This window comes from Medicago sativa, chromosome 7 (assembly GCF_051527215.1).
Source record: "Medicago sativa cultivar Bolivia chromosome 7, Bolivia_mono, whole genome shotgun sequence".
Classification (NCBI taxonomy): domain Eukaryota; kingdom Viridiplantae; phylum Streptophyta; class Magnoliopsida; order Fabales; family Fabaceae; genus Medicago; species Medicago sativa.
In genome coordinates, this window is record NC_140755.1 from 69,472,944 (window position 1) to 69,489,444 (window position 16,501).

A 16,501-nucleotide genomic window follows, 5' to 3' on the forward strand; every position below is an offset into this window, starting at 1 on the left:
TATTGTTTTTTGAGGATCATGTGTCTTGGAGTAGAAGATTAGTCTCAGTTCTGTTGCTATGGTATAAGTACTATGTTTTTATATCAATGAATTAGCCTAAAACGAAATTATTTACATCTGGGAAATATAAACTAGCCAAATATATGGTCTGTATGACCACATTTTTACAAATATGTGACCACTATTTTTTCATAAATTAGAATTTGTCCGTCCTTAGGCGTGATAAACTTGTCGATTGTAAAACAGGTTATTTATGGTTGGAAATGCTTTTAGTACAGTGATCAAATGAGATCATGCGTTCGATTCGCCTAAAACGATATTATTTACACCTGGTAAATATAAACTAGCCAAATATATGGTATGTGTGACCACATTTTTTAATATGCGTGACCACTATTTTTTCAGAAATTAGAACTTGTCCGTCTTTAGGCGTGATAAACTCGTAAATTGTAAAATTATTTATTGTCGAAATTGCTTTTAGTGTAGTGATCAAATTAGATTATGTGTTTGATTAGCATAAAACAAGATTATTTATACATGGGAAATATAAACTAGCCAAATATATGTTTTGTGTGACCACATATTTTAAGGTGCGTGACCACTATTTTTTCAGAAATTAGAACTTGTCCGTCTTTAGGCGTGATAAACTTGCAGATTGTAAAAGAAGTTATTTATCATTTGAAAGGCTTTTAATGCAGTGATCAAATGAGATTATGTGTTCGATTCGCCTAAAACGAAATTATTTACATCTGGGAAATATAAACTAGCCAAATATATGGTCTGTATGACCACATTTTTACAAATACGTGACCACTATTTTACCATAAATTAGAAGTTGTCCGTCTTTAGGCGTGATCACTGCACTAAAAGCATTTTCAACCATAAATAACATGTTTTACAATCGGCGAGTTTATCACGCCTAAAGACGGACAAGTTCTAATTTCTGAAAAAATAGTGGTCACGTATTTGTAAAAATGTGGTCATACAGACCATATATTTGGCTAATTTATATTTCCCAGATGTAAATAACTTCGTTTTAGGCGAATCGAAAGCATAATCTCATTTGATCACTGCATTAAAAGCCTTTCAAACGATACCATATATTTGGCTAGTTTATATTTATCAGAGAAATATCACGAGTTTTCCCCTTTTATGTATCTTGTACTGTTATGAGGTGATATCAAAGGTGTAACCATAATGTTTCTTGGAGTCTAAAATGCGTCTTTGATTTCATCAGAGGTTTGCGTGCGTAAAGATGAACACTTTGAAAACCTGAATAGTGCTAACTTTGTATATCTCAATGACAATTTGGCTCGAATAGATATTGTTTACACATTGATAGATGTGCACATTGTAACAATTTGGCTCGAATAGATATTTTTTTTATTACCAATTTCTCTCTTTCTTTATATTTATCTACATGATTTGAATGAAAGGAATATATTATGGTCACACTTGTGATGTTTGACAGACTTCATAGAAACTAACCAAATATGTGTTCTACTTAACCAATTTTTAACAAAGGTGTAACCACATTTTTTTCATTACCAATTTGTCACTATCTAACTATTTCTCCATGTGATATAAGTGAAAAGAATATGGCAGGAGCACACTTAAGAATTTTACTGATGATAATAAAGTGAGAAGTGAATTATTTTCTGTTTCACAGGCTTTAGACAAACTAACCAAATATGTGCTACCCATAACCGGTATTTAACAAAGGCGTAACCACATTTTTTTATTACCATTTGTTTCTTTCTAACTATTTCTCCACATGATTTATGTGAAAGGAATACATTTGAGGCACACCAGTGAATCTTTATTAATGACCATGACTGATACATGATTTAGGAAAACTAACCATGTATGAGATGGAACTAACCAAGTTTTATCAAAGGTGTAACCAAAATTTATTTTCTTGCTCATTTTGTCAATTTCTCACTACTTCCCTATTTGAATTGTGTAAAACTAATGTTGTTGAAGGCCAAGTTACTCATTTTGTCAATTTCTGACTACTTCCCTATTTGAATTGTGTAAAATTAATGTTGTTGAAGGACACAAGTGATTAACGACTGCCGACCATGACTTAGGTGAATTATTTTATATCTATGACAGTCTTTAGGAAAACTAACTATATTTCTGATGCAGTTAACCACTAAATATCAAAGGCGTAACCACAATTTCTTTCCCTTACCAATTTGTCTTTCTCATTATTCCTCCACGTGATATGAGGGAGGAGAATATATTTGGACACACTTGAGAGTAGACTGATGTTAATAGAGTGAGAGGTGCAATATCTTGTAAGTTTAGCGGACTTTACAAATACTAACCAAATCGAGGAAGCATTTAACCAATATTTATCAAATGTGTAACTACCTACTATTAGTTTTCAACAAAAACTTAATTTTGTGCATACAAATAGGGAATCGTAAAACTTATGGGCCCTTAATGTTTCTTGGAGTCTAACATCACAAGACACACCCTTCAAAAAAAAAAACATTACAAGACACATAAAGGGGCACAATCATGGTATTTCTCTCATAAGTTTTGAGAAATTTGACATGAACTTGTGACAATCATGGTATTTCTCTGTCCCGACACTATGTAAATGTGAAAATCTAATATTTAATTAAACATTGCTCTCCTATCCACCAATCCTTCCAAAATAATGTATTATTTCTGCTACCAAGCGCTCTTTGAATTACCAGTGAAATCCAATTTGATTCCACATCAAATTCCCTTCCAATCGAACACAAATCACTCCACCATACCAAATCTAGTCTTCCACCTATCATTCCTTCCGGCCTTCCACCTATTTCACTAATAAGTTGAACAATTTATATAATGGAGACATTAGACAACTTTACAATTATAATACCTATCAGTCAAACTCATGGACAATATTAGTAAAATCACATATACATTAAATGATAAGCAAAATAAACTGAGAGAAACACTAACCTGCAATGGATAAAGTATTAGCAAAACTTATACTATAGTATTGGAAAGCTCAGGGACATAGACCATTTTCAATGAGTTGAGCCACCTTCATTAAAAATGCTTTTTCAATCTAAAAATATCACTTTTTTTCACCATTTATATACAAATAGATGAAACTAAAAATGGGACATGATATTGTGTTCCCTCTGATACCTACCCATACCAAACACAAATTCAATGACCATGAATGTTTTGATATAAAGCATAAATATGTTCCAAGACATCCCTTATACACTTCACCATTTCAAAGAATAACATTACCATAATTATGACTACTCGCTCGCCTATAAGATCAACACACCTTAACTGCTCCCAGAGCTGCAGTCTTACTGCCATTATAGTATAGCAGATACGGGTAGGTTATTCACATCGTAACCATGATAGAGGTCGGTACATCTAGCCTCCCTTTATATTAGCTCCTTCCACAACTCCAAATAAATAATGAGCACACAAATTTAAGCACCCAAGACATTAACAGTAACAACATCCATCATCCAAGAAACTCTAAAAAGAACAACAAATAAATTAAGATAATAACACGCTATTATTCGAGAGAATTCAAATTCATGAAATCATCGATGTTATACTCGACATCATCAGCAAAACTCAAAACATTATATATCATTATGATCATGGTCATCATTCCATATAATGATATAACAACTACAATCTAAACTTTAAACAAACAAAAAGAATACTTTTTCAACTCCTATCAATATCCTTATCAATCATCATCCAGAATTAAAAGTCGAGTTGAGATAGCAAGAAGTCAAGATTAACAATGTTGGTGAAAAGGGAAAATGCTAGCCACAGGCTGAAATGCTACAAAGGAATAGCAAAAAGCTTACCTTGACGATTTTAACAAATAAACGAAATTCAACAATTAACAAAAAGGTTAAAAAACCAAAGGCACTTTATACACCCTTTGAAAGAAAGAAAAATTATTATGCAAGGAGGTCTTTGCAAGGATAGAAGACAAATCTTGAAAAGTCAATCAACATTGAGTTAAATAATTACTAATAATGTTTCAAAGCTTTCTAGAGTTAAAAATGAAAGAATGGGTGCAAGTGATATATAATAACTAAGTTAACAACACGTGAACAACCCCATGGTCAATAATCGTGTTCACACATATCATGAATCGTAGTATGTACATCAAAACTTATTTTTGAAATACTACTGAATATGATTATGTTTCATAATTTTAGACTGACTCAACTTTAAATATTACACATATATTTGTCGGTCATGAGCATAAGTTGAATCGATAACAATTTGCATCTGAGAACGAAGCCAAATAAATCTTTGTAAATAAAATCTCTATGTAATTCAGAATAATCATGCAATGTGTATACCAAAACTTAAATCATGTTTTGCATCTGAGAACGAAGCCAAATAAATCTTTGTAACAATTTTTCGCACAAGACTTTAGAGAAAAAAGGCTTATCCCCTCGAGACAACACTAATCTACCATGGAGGTAATTACTACATTTATCAAGAACAGTCTGATAAACATCTTCAGAGATTTTAATTGAAAGAGAATTACCTTTCAATCAAGGTTTAGGGAGTTGATTCAACGAAACATCAACTTTGTTGAGGAGAGAACTGCGGTTTTTGACCGAGGTAGAAGGAGCCACAACAGGTTTTGGAGGATCCGAGACCAAGCAAGGCCAAGGACAGACGAAGGGAGTAGACATGGCTGTAGATCTTCGAAACCAAAATAACAGTCTGAGAGCAAACCTAAAACTGGGAACCCACAAGACTGGCAGCGGCAACAGCAAAGATTCAAAATTAGGCAAATCTGGACTCGAAAATCAAACCCAAAGCAGCTCAATCTTGAATCTACAGAAGCGCACAACCGCAAACAGAAAAACACTCTTAAACCAGATGGTGAACAGTGCACACGAACTGAGAATCAGGAACGCGCGGATGATCCGGACGATAACAGCAAAGAGGATAATCAGGGGAGACTATGGTGCTACCGTGAAGAGGTGTAAGTCACTTTAACAACCAGCGACGAACAAACCCATTACGGGTTACTGTTCATAGGAATCAGAGCATTTTTGGTCGGTTCGTCTTTCAAGTGAGAGAGAGAGGCTGTGTAAGGTTTGATCTGTTTTTTGTTTTTTAAATAAAAAATAATTTAATTTCCACCCAGGCAAAGGATGCCACATCACCGGTGGTACCAAAGGGTGTACAGACTAAAGGGTGTACATGAATCTTTTTCCCTTTAATAATTCAAAATTTGATCGAATATAAAGGTAAAGTCTAACTAAAGATTGTGCCAGCCATGATTTAAACATAGAGAACAATTAAATTGTATGGTATTTTAGAAAAACAATTAATTCGATTGGATTCTGATTTTTTTAGAAAACAATTAAATTGTACGGTATTTTAATCTTTTGGATCTAATAACATGTGCTTTGCCTCAAAATCCATTCAAACGGAACTATAAATATCTCTAATTGGTAAGCTATATTTTATTTTTAGACGCTGAGGTTCACCGCCTCGCTACCACTAGATCATGACATTTCAACCATGTCGCTTTGAATCACAATAAAAACTTCACATCTTCACGATTGGAAATACATTATAAGAAATTTTGAAAGACAAATCAAATGAATTAACTTGCAAAATTGAATGATCAAATTTCAATTCCAAATTACCTTATATATATATAGATATTGATAAACTTTGAAAAATGAGATCAACCAAAAAGTAGGGGATAAGTGTGAAGCCTCATTAAACAGACAAAACTTCAAATTACTAGAAGCACTGTAACAACAATAACACCATAAGTTGTCATTTTGAAAAGGACCAAGTGTCCAAACTTGTTGATAAATGAGATCAGCCAAAAGTAGGGAAGAAGTGAGGCCTTACTAAATAGACAACTTATAATTATTAGAAATACTTTTACTACATTAATACACGCCAAAAAAGAAAAACTGTAAAATTCTAGACAAAACACACAAAAAAGGCATAGAAACATAAACATTTGAACTCTGAAATCTGAACACATTGTTGTAATAACAAAACACTTCACGATCCCAACTTGTAGCACCCAATTGTTTTGGCTGTGTAGTACGGTTCCGTGAAATTGAGTCCTTTTAGATGGCCAGTGGTCATAGCTTCCATAGCAAAGATCAGACATCATATCTGCATACAAAGTGTACAGGGGGAGGCCAAATTCGTACAATTATTAAATCAAGAAGCATGTATCAACATATTAATTTAACATGGTTTAACTAAGTTAGATGCATTGTACTAATAGTGAGACATCATTAATTAACCGTGCATTTGTTAGTACTTGATAATGGTCAACAATTTTCAATTAGTATTGTGTTAGACCATGTTTAAGATAATTACCTTAGGCTCGAGAAATATAGTGTGCTGTTTTCATTGTGGTCTTTCAGTAAAAAGGCCAAGATTAAAGAGATTAGTTTCTTTCCCCTTGGTTCTTTCATTCTCGATTGAATCTTCATTAGAAACTAACCAATTGTAAGGAAGTTGGATTTTAGTCTCAAAGTTGTTGTCGTTGACGCTGCTGCTTCCTTCTGCATTATCTATGAACTGCAAAGGAAGATGTACACTCATTCTCATTTTTGAGCCCTCTATGTCTATCTTGGTTACGACTCGCAACCCCCATTCCTTGATAATCAAACCTTGGCAGGCTTTAAATGTGATTTGTGCTCCTGTTTCTACAAAATGACAGTGTTCCCGAGAGATAAAGATTGACCAAAGATAATTTTTGCCATCAACTCTATTTCGTTCCAAATCTAGTGACATATCAAAGCGTTCTTCCGTGTATTCACTCTCAAAAGAAAGGTAAAAAGGATGTGGTAGTGGTGGTGGCAAAGAGTGTGATTGATATGGAAAACTAGACAGTACATCATGGTTGTTTAACTCAAATGTAACAAAAAATAGAAAGCCAAGCCAGTCAGCATCCATAAAAGAGTTATTTATCCTTAATATTGAGCCCCCTATAAATTGGTAATCGAACAACTCTGAAATATTGTCAGAGCAGAAAGCACGTTTTCCATCAGAACCGTTAGTTTCCTCATGCCAAGGAACAACAAAGTCAAAGCCGCACCGAAAGAGAAGAGGTTCCTGTGAACAGAACATAAAATACATAGGCATATTAGAAGTTTAGAACCAGAGGATGTGTCTGCAAGGTAACTAGGTAAGGTATCGGATGCGGCAACCCAACTTATCATACACACAAGAAGTGAAAAGCACATTGAACATATATAGATGTTGGTTTGTTTCTTATCATTTGCATTCGGTGAAAATATTTACTTAAATGCAATTTTGATTTCCAACTTTCTTCTTTTCACGTCCCCCCATTTCTAAAATCTTGAACCATAGAAAATAGGCAGACCAAAAATACATTTAATCCAAGTATATTATTGATGATGCACAAATTTGAGATTAGGAAAATATTTAATTATATGGCAAATGTACGGTTTTAGCATTATATCGTAGAGAAAAGACACACATACATTAGAAGTAGATAAAATAAGCAGTGTGTTACGCACCTTCAATAGTCTTAATACCCATGTAATGGGGAAGTAATTGAAATATATGTTGCCCAACAAGGATATAGATTTCATGCAATTCGGAGAATCAAAAATATACAATCCTGATCTATGATCACGAGATCCAGATGTTGTTTTAAAATATCTTCCAACTGAATCTGATGGACCACTTTCTGTTGGGATAGGGAGCGAAGGCAAGCTCCAAAGCTTATGGCAATGAGACAAGTTTAAATATGATAGATTGTGAAGCCAACTTAATGAAGAAGGAAGTGAAGTGAAGTTATTTCCTTGAAGATTTAGTCTTTCTAAACACATTAATTCTCCAATAGCATCAGGTATTATGAAAATACTGCAAAAGCTTAAGTCTAGATAAATCAAAGATTGCAGATGCATAGGAGAAGTGGAAGAACATCCTAGCTCTGTGAATTTAAAGCATCTGCATAGATCTAGAGTTCTAAGCGATGCCATCTTCTTAAAACTGTCGGGTATCCCTACAAGATTTGTGCAGTCTTTCAAACTTAGGAATCTAAGATTTGCAAGAGCCCCAATAGATTCATGAATTGTTGATAAACTTGCACATCGGTCCATATCAAGATACTGTAGAAAACTCAATCCACTGAAATCCGGTGTGTTTTCCAGTTGTGTGCAATCAGAGAGACGCAAAACTTTTAGAGACCATAATTGTGCTGAATTTCCAAAATCAAGGCTAACTAGACTACTACAGTTCTGCAAACTCAAGAATACAAGTTCCGTAAGAAGTCCAATTGATGGATCCACATGCGATAAGTTTATGCATCCTGTAAGATCTAGCCGCTCCAGGTTTAGGATTCCATCAAAACATGGAGTCGTCTTCAGATTTTTAGAGTTGCTAAGATCCATCCTTTTCAAATTGGGGAGATGCTGTCAAGAGAGAATCAACCGCCAATATGTTACTATTGTTGTATTAAAACTTGAAAATTCACTCTAGTATGATTTCAGATTTGCAATGATAAAATTAAAAACCACTTATAAACTTGCATTTAAGTTTTTTTTTTTTTTTTAATACCACAGAAGCAATGAAGTTTGAGTCACTAAAGATGTGACCGGTTTTTTAAACCACAGAAGCAATGAAGTTTGAGTCACTAAAGAAGTGACCACTTTTTTAAACTTGCATTTCGGTCACTATTTCAGTCGCTAAACAAATTAGTGACCAGTTTTTATGGTTTAGCGGCCGAAATTTCAATCACTAAAGAACAAATTCTAGTAGTAACAGTGTTTTTTTTTTTAATTCTGGGCCTTAATGTAGGTTCGCCCCTGGTTATAAGTAAGAGTAGTTAGTACCACATCAATTATGAACGGGAATAAATGTTGGATATAGTAACCCATATACCCAATGTCTTAAGATTTGGGTGGAGATGTAGCATCTCCCTCTCTTGTGGTGTTAAGGCATTGATCTGTTGTTGCTCCCAATACTCCTATGTACTACCCCAACAAGTGGTATTAGAATTTCGGTTCCAGTATTGTGTGATCTTCCACATCACAAAAGTGTTTTAATTCTGTAAAAAAATTGTTTGGGAAAGGTTCTATCTCGTTAGGAAAAACATGGTTCTTAAGTGGTCAACTATGACATGAAGATCGGGTACGTAGTACTGGTGCGGGTCATGTGATACGATAGGAATATGTGAATACGCTAAAATTTTAAAATTTAGGATACGATATAAAGACTAAGATACTTTAACAGAAAATTTAAAGCAAAGACCCATTTTGGTCCTTCATAATATGGAAATTATCCAACATGCTACTTGCTTAACTCTTCAACTATCTCTCAAAAAAAAAAAAACTATTTATTTATTTATTAGAGGGGGAAAGATCAAAATTGCAATAATACAAATACCTGCATGCCTATCCATAGTTGCTCTATGTTGCTATCCGGCATATTCAATTCTACGAGCTGATATGGATTAAAATTTGATGGCAGAGACATGAAAGGGTAACCACTCCACAGAAGATAGTATAGGGAATTGGAAAGAAATATGGGGCTTCCTGAAAAATTTGTATGATACAATATGAGCACTTTCAAATTTTTCATTGTCGATAAATCTTCATCCCTATAATGATTGAATTTGCTGACTTCCTCCTTTTGATTTAGAATTATGGCTTTAGCTTTTATTCCTTCCTGAAAAATTAAAAACAAGCATATTATTATAAAGTGGAATAATAAAATAAATGATTATAATAAACTAGATCGTTTAGTCAAAAATATAATTTATTTAGAAGAATAAGATACCGATTGTGTAGTCATTGCATGACAGAAATCACTGTAAAGCCATAATCTACTCCACAATCTCGGCTCATCAGGATGTTGTTCCCGAACAATCTGCTTCCCCAACTCTTGCAACATTTCATGCATATGAATTTCTTGGTTTCTAATAGTTATTAGTGATTTTTCAACAAGAAGTGGAATTCCAATATTAGGCTGCAATCCACAAGCATGTAGAATTCTCCTTACATAATCTTCCCTCTCCCCGTCAAAGAAGCAAGCAACGTGCAAAAATATTTCTTTCTCTCTTAGCTCTAGTCCCTCAAAACTTGACCGAAGCACTTTCATAATTCCACTATCTGGATTATTCTGCCATCCCTCCAACGCTGCTTTCCATTGGGCGGTGTTTCTTTTATACAAGAAAGAACCCATTACTCTAATTGCTAATGGAAGACCTTGAGCATACTTTAGTACCTCCGGAATCAGCTCTTCATAATCACTGCTTGAATAATCACTTTTGAAGGCTTTTCTACACAGAAGTTCATAAGCGTCAATATCATTCAGCAATTCAGCCTCATAAACTATATCAGCTTCATATTCTATGAGAATATGCTTATCCCTAGTGGTTATGATTATTCTACTTCCTGCACAAAGGGCTATAGGATTTATATGCAATTCTTGTAGTTGCACAGATTGATCGACATTGTCGAGGACTAGTAGGAGCTTCAACTTGTATAGCCTGTTTGTTATAATTCCAGATATTTCAGATGGACTGTATCCTTCCAGATTTTTTTCTTTTATAGTCTGATGTAGAATTCGTTTCTGCACAGCAATAGCACCACCATCTCTATAAATTTTGCTGACATCCGCAATGAAACAACAAGCATCAAATTGATATTGATGGGAGATTGTGTCATACAAGACATTTGCAAGAGTTGTCTTTCCTATGCCATCCATCCCCCATATTCCTAAAACTCGACAACCATCATCATCTGAACTTAGTTCTAACATAAATTCTAATTCTTCTACTCGAGTTTGTATTCTGATCAGGTCATCAGCAGAACCTGAGAATTTATGACCCAACTTTTCTATTACAGCCTGGGCAATATTTTCAATCGCTTTAGATGGTGACCTGAATGTAGCAAAACCACTAAATTATTATGGTTAAAGTGAAAGATATATGTTTAGGTAATCTATAGTGAGGGATATAATTGTTGTCGTTGATAAAGATATACAATTAACTTCCACACAAAAGAGAAAACTAAAATACAATTTGCTTAAAGAATCCTGAATTTTAAAGTAGTATGTTGAACACAAAAAGCTCAATCGAAGACCATATATTATATCCTTGTTATAATATTTTTTTTTTTATGATAGATTATATCCTTGTTACTTGTTAGGAATAACAATTGAGAATAACTTTTATACTTACCGATCGGTGACATCCCAACCAGCTAATCCAGCCAAACAGGTCATAGCTTTCTTCCACCTATCAACCTTGTGTGGATCAACATGTTTGAATGTCTCAGTGTGTAAAACAAAGGCATTCTCATACTTTCCATTTTGTTTTCGGACATGAGATGGATCGACATAATAGAAAACAGGTAAAACAACTTGTTTTAGTTTTGTAAGGCATTCAGCAATAACAGTCATTTCATCCAAACACTAAGTTGAGCCAGCATAATCTTCTGAGAAGACAACTATAGAAAGACGCGATTGTTGAATTGCCTGTCGAAGTTGGAGTGAAATGGATTCCCCTTTCTCGAGCTGCTGGTCATCCTTGAACGTGAAAATACCTTTTCTAGTGAGATGAACATAGAGATAGTCAGCAAAGGTGTTACGGGTGTCAATACCTCTGAAACTGATAAACACGTCGTATCTATATCTATAGCTTTGAGTCCTATCAAAATCATTCCAAGAACAAGCAGCTGCAGTTGTACCTTCTTCATCCTCATTCGAAGAACAAGCAATTTCAGTTGTACCTTCTTCATCCAAGATGTTCAAATCAGTTGTAGTTGTAGCTTCTTCATTCAAGATGTTCAAATCAGAAAAAGACTGACGGCCACACAAGGCATGTAATGATCGGAAGAACCAAGTTCTCGAACGATCTGCGGTAGGGTATTGAACTGCATCTAATTAATTAAAATAGTAATAAAAAAGGAAATTATTTGTAAATTAGTAGACTTTGATTGTGGAAGTTAAAGCATCGATACCAAAGATAAAACAGGCATAAATGCCACAACCAATCCTAAATGCACTACGCCAACACACACCACAAACTATTGCAGGAAAACTATAAAAGCAGGCACATACATATACAATTTTAAATTTAAAATAGACCAAATTCAATCAAGGGTCCTTTATCTTAATTTAAAGTTTCAAATGTCTTTTTTAATATGTTTAAATAAGTCAACAATGTTGATCTAAACTTCATTTTTCATCTATATATGTTACCAAAAAAATTAAAATGATCTTTTCTAGTTTTCACCTATATATATGTTATAGTCTTTTCTAGTCAACAATGTAAATTGCATCTTCAATATAACATCTAAATAACATCATAGTGACGGTAACAATATCTAATTCATCAAAATTAAAATGATCTTTTCTAGTTTTATCATAGAATGTGACATTGAGAGTCTAACTGTGGTACTGCCTAAATAAAACTGGATATCCTTCTTATAAAATGTTGATGAGCTATAAAAATATCTTATAGTATAATTCCAATTTCAACATTTTTTAGTTATCTATTTATCTAATGCATTATACATATACTGTCAATTTAATTATAATCTAAGACAAAGATCACCCAATTAAAAAGGTTGATTAGATATAAATAAATAGATAAATAAATAAGTTGAGTTAAGAGCATAAGTTCTACCAGATTGGTTTGACGTTGAGTTTGAGTCCATTGTTCTTCTCTGATCAGTTTCTGTGTTGAAGAGAAGCACATACCCTTCCTAAAGATGATGAACTTTGACTTTGAAGCACCTTCACATGGGATTGAATATATTGTCCACATATTATTTTATTTTTTATTACAACCACGCATTATTTTAAAATAACAATATTTCCCTCCCAAACAATAAACGTCACACTACACTCGTTGCAGATTTTTTTGATATTTGTGAAAGCAAATTTTTATGAATTGATATGAGATATAAGTAAAAAAAATGTACAGATATGACATAATTGATATGATAAATTTTTTTAGATTCATTATTATTTTTAAAATATCAACATTAACTCGTTGCAGATTTTTTTGATATTTGTGAAAGCAAATTTTTATGAATTGATATGAGATATAAGTAAAAAAAATGTACAGATATGACATAATTGACATGATAAATTTTTTTAAATTCATTATTATTTTTAAAATATCAACATTAACGTAATATTTTTTTTATTTAATTTATAAAATAATGTTAGATATTTGCGTCACATTCATTGTGGATTTTATGTGCTTATATATGCGGGCAAAAATATGTACCGATATAAGAAAATCGATATAATAAAATTTTAAAAACTCATGATTATTTTTAAAATATCAACATAATGTAGTGTTTCTATTAAAAATTATTATTTTATTTTATATGTAAATTAGTGAGATTAAAATATTATAAGATGATTTATTGCAGTTTGTGTCTAAGTTCCATCGTAATGGGAAGCTTATGAAAGGTATAAATAGCACATTTATCACTTTGATTCCTAAGAAAGATTGTCCGCAGCGTTTGAATGATTATCGTCCTATTTCTTTGGTTGGAAGCTTGTATAAGGTGTTGGCCAAAGTATTAGCTTATCGTCTTAAGGGTGTTATGCGTAGTGTTATATCAGATTCTCAGTCTGCATGCGAGGAAGACATATTCTTGATGGTATTTTAGTAGCCAAATGAGGTGGTAGATGAAGCAAAAAAATTAAATAGAGACCTGTTACTTTTTAAAGTTGATTTTGAGAAGGCCTATGATTCGGTAGACTGATTTACTTGGATGATGTTTTGTGTAAAATGTCTTTTCCGGTTCTTTGGAGAAAGTGGATGAGAGAATGTGTTACAACGGCAATGGCGACTGTTCTAGTTAATGGCTCACCTGCGGAAGAGTTTCCCTTGAAGCAGGGGTTACGTCAGGGGGAACCCCTGTCTCCTTTTTTGTTTCTCGTGGCGGCGGAGGGATTTCATGTCATAATGGAGGATTTGGTTAACAATAATATTTTCACAGGCTATAAGGTGAGGCATGAGCAGACTTTGAGTGTGTCTCACCTTCAGTTCGCAGATGACACTCTAATTGTGGGAAACAAGAGATGAGCGAATGTCAGAGCTATGTGTGCCCTTCTGTATATGTTTGAGGCTATGACTGGTTTGAAAGTAAATTTTTAGAAAAGGGAGTTGGTTGGTGTTAATGTTAATCATTCTTGGTTGCCAATAATGCATCTTGGTCTCCCTGTGGGTGGGGACTCTCGACAATTGCATTTTTGGGAACCTGTTGTGAACCATATTAAATCTCGCCTGTCTAGTTGGAAGAGAAAATATTTGTCGTTTGGTGGTCGTCTTGTTCTCCTAATATCTGTCATGACCTCCCTTCCTGTCTATGCTCTTTCCTTCTTCAAAGCTCCCTCAGGTATAATCTCCTCTATCGATTCTCTTTTAATTTTTTTTCTTAGATTGACTGGGATATTGTTTGTGGATAAGGAGGTAAGGAGACTTAGGGATTTTAATTTGGCGTTATTACGAAAGTGGTGTTGGAGGCAGGTAACAGATAGAGAAGGTCTGTGGTTTAGATTACTAGCCACCAGATACGGCTTGGAGGGTGGGCATTTGCAGGCAGGAGGTCGTGAGGTATCTGTTCGGTGGAGGCACATGATCCGTGACAGTTTAGGGTCAGCATTGGCTAATTGGTATGCTGACAACGTTCGACCTAAAACTGAAAATGGATTAGATACATTGTTTTGGTTGGATAGGTGGTTAGGTGATGTGCCTTTTCGAGTTGCTACCCGAGGTTGTATGAGTTATCAGAGAATAAATTATTAACGGTGGCTCAAATGTATGCTTTGGGATGGGATGAGGAAGGAGAGGCGTGGAAGTGGAGAAGGAGGTTATGGGTTTGGGAGGAAGAGTTAGTAGAGGAGTGTAGGACTTTATTACTGATAGTTTCGTTGCAGGAGAATATTAATGATGTTTGGACTTGGATCCAGACCCTTCGACAAGTTATCCAGTTAGAGGGGTGTACCGTACTCTTATTGATGGTGCGCCTTGTTGTAACAAAATGTGTTTAACAATGAACCTTAAAGAGTTTTGATGATAACAAGGTATTAAAAATTGTAAATTGAACTAGCTAATATTTGTTCAAGTGTACAGGACCACAGTTAAAAATTTACATCATATAAAGGTTCTGAAGAACAAAAAGAGAGCTAAGGAATCAAGAAAAAGAAGCTTGAAAGCATCTGAAGAAGTGCATCTGAAGAATGATGACGTCATCAGAAGCATATAGTCATCAGAAGCTGATAGTCATCAAAAGCTGATAGTCATCAGAAGCTGAAAGTCATCAGAAGCGGATAGTTCAGAAGCGACTTCATCAGAAGCTAAAGCTCATCAGAAGCTGATTATCACCACAAGCTGAAGATTCAAGGATGAACACTTCAAAAGCTGTCTATTGGACTCGAAAACATTGCAGAAGGCTAGTGGAACCTTGCAACGGTCACTTTGGTGAAGATTTGAAGGATTTGGAAGCTTATCTTCAAAAAGCGTTGACATTGTACTTTGTACGAACTGTACAACCACCTTCTCCACTACTCTGTTTTGTGTCCACGCTACAAGACAAGAAAACAACTCCAGAATAACAGCTATGCCTGCAAAGATGTTCCTTCACAATGGGAATGGATTTCAAATTGGTTCTTCATAGGTCAACAACCAAATCAGGCAAAAGATCATTGGTGAAAGATCAAACTTCAACAACGACTCTTTGATGTGCTGACAATTTCACAACGTCTCTTTCACACCTCTATATAAAGGAGTGAAGTCTTAGAGATTTGGTAATGCTGAACGAAAGACTCTCAACATTTTTACAAAGTGCCAAACCTCTGCTGAAATTTTTCTGCATTCACTTAGAATTTCTGTTTCTCAATTTTTATCTTAGAAATTCTTAAGTCTTAGAGTCTGTATCTGATTGTATTGTGAGCACCTCTGATTGTATATCAAGTGTTCAACCTCAAACATTATTCTTTGTAATCTTGTTTGTTTAGAAGTCTCTTGCAGTTGTGCTTGAGCATAGAAGTCTCTTGATGTGTTCTTGAGCATAGGAAGACTCTTGCAAAGTGTGCTTGAGCAAAGGAAGTCTCTTGCTGTGTGCTTGAGCATTTGTAATCAGATATTACATTCTAGTGAAATCTCCTTGGAAGTGCAAGGGGGACTGGACTACTTCCGGATTGTGGAAGGAACCAGTATAATTGCTTTGTGTCTTTCTTCTTCTCTCTCTCTCTCTCTCTGTTTTATTCCGCTGCGTTCAGATTCTGTTTATTACTTCAGAAGTTGTATCACTTAGCTTCTGATCAGTGTATTCAGTTTTTAGGAGAAACGAAGAATTTTTTTTAAAAACACAATTCAACCCCCCTTCTTGTGTTTTTCTCACCTTCACGCCTCTCAACCATGGTGTTGCTTGGATCTCAGACGACATTCTGTGGAGGAAGGACATCCCGCTTAAGGTCTCGATTTTTTTGTGGCGGCTATTTTAGAATA

At 34.4% G+C, this 16,501-nt stretch overlaps 1 protein-coding gene and 1 long non-coding RNA gene across 6 annotated transcripts; both read right to left on the minus strand.

Moving 5' to 3' along the window:
* Nucleotides 1–2,512: 2,512 nt before the first annotated feature.
* Nucleotides 2,513–4,155, minus strand: LOC146908063 (uncharacterized). Its single transcript, XR_015018743.1, has 2 exons — nucleotides 3,302–4,155; nucleotides 2,513–2,820 (listed from the first exon to the last, which is right to left on the minus strand). It is a non-coding gene; the product is annotated as an uncharacterized LOC146908063 (long non-coding RNA).
* Nucleotides 4,156–5,636: 1,481 nt separating this feature from the next.
* Nucleotides 5,637–12,758, minus strand: LOC146908064 (TMV resistance protein N-like). Of its 5 annotated transcripts, none has more exons than XM_085726773.1 (8): nucleotides 12,656–12,758; nucleotides 11,715–11,900; nucleotides 11,207–11,570; nucleotides 9,802–10,906; nucleotides 9,409–9,690; nucleotides 7,536–8,435; nucleotides 6,367–7,107; nucleotides 5,637–6,156 (listed from the first exon to the last, which is right to left on the minus strand). In XM_085726773.1, exons 3-7 carry the CDS (start codon nucleotides 11,425–11,427, stop codon nucleotides 6,397–6,399), a joined length of 3,219 nt encoding a protein of 1,072 aa, XP_085582899.1. In that variant the 5' UTR covers nucleotides 11,428–11,570; nucleotides 11,715–11,900; nucleotides 12,656–12,758; the 3' UTR covers nucleotides 5,637–6,156; nucleotides 6,367–6,396. The 5 variants fall into 5 exon arrangements, with proteins under 5 accessions (XP_085582899.1, XP_085582898.1, XP_085582897.1 ...); XM_085726772.1 differs by having other exon boundaries at nucleotides 11,207–11,575; XM_085726771.1 differs by having other exon boundaries at nucleotides 11,207–11,882.
* Nucleotides 12,759–16,501: the final 3,743 nt, after the last annotated feature.

Bases quoted from the DNA above. Each gene is read 5' to 3' on its own strand.
- LOC146908064 (XM_085726771.1), bottom strand. From the start codon at position 11,427: ATGACTGTTATTGCTGAATGCCTTACAAAACTAAAACAAGTTGTTTTA. The intron at 9,691-9,801 runs GTATCTTATTCT...TTAATTTTTCAG, and splicing joins ATGCAATGACTACACAATCG to GAAGGAATAAAAGCTAAAGC. The intron at 8,436-9,408 runs GTATTTGTATTA...CTCTCTTGACAG, and splicing joins AACTATGGATAGGCATGCAG to CATCTCCCCAATTTGAAAAG.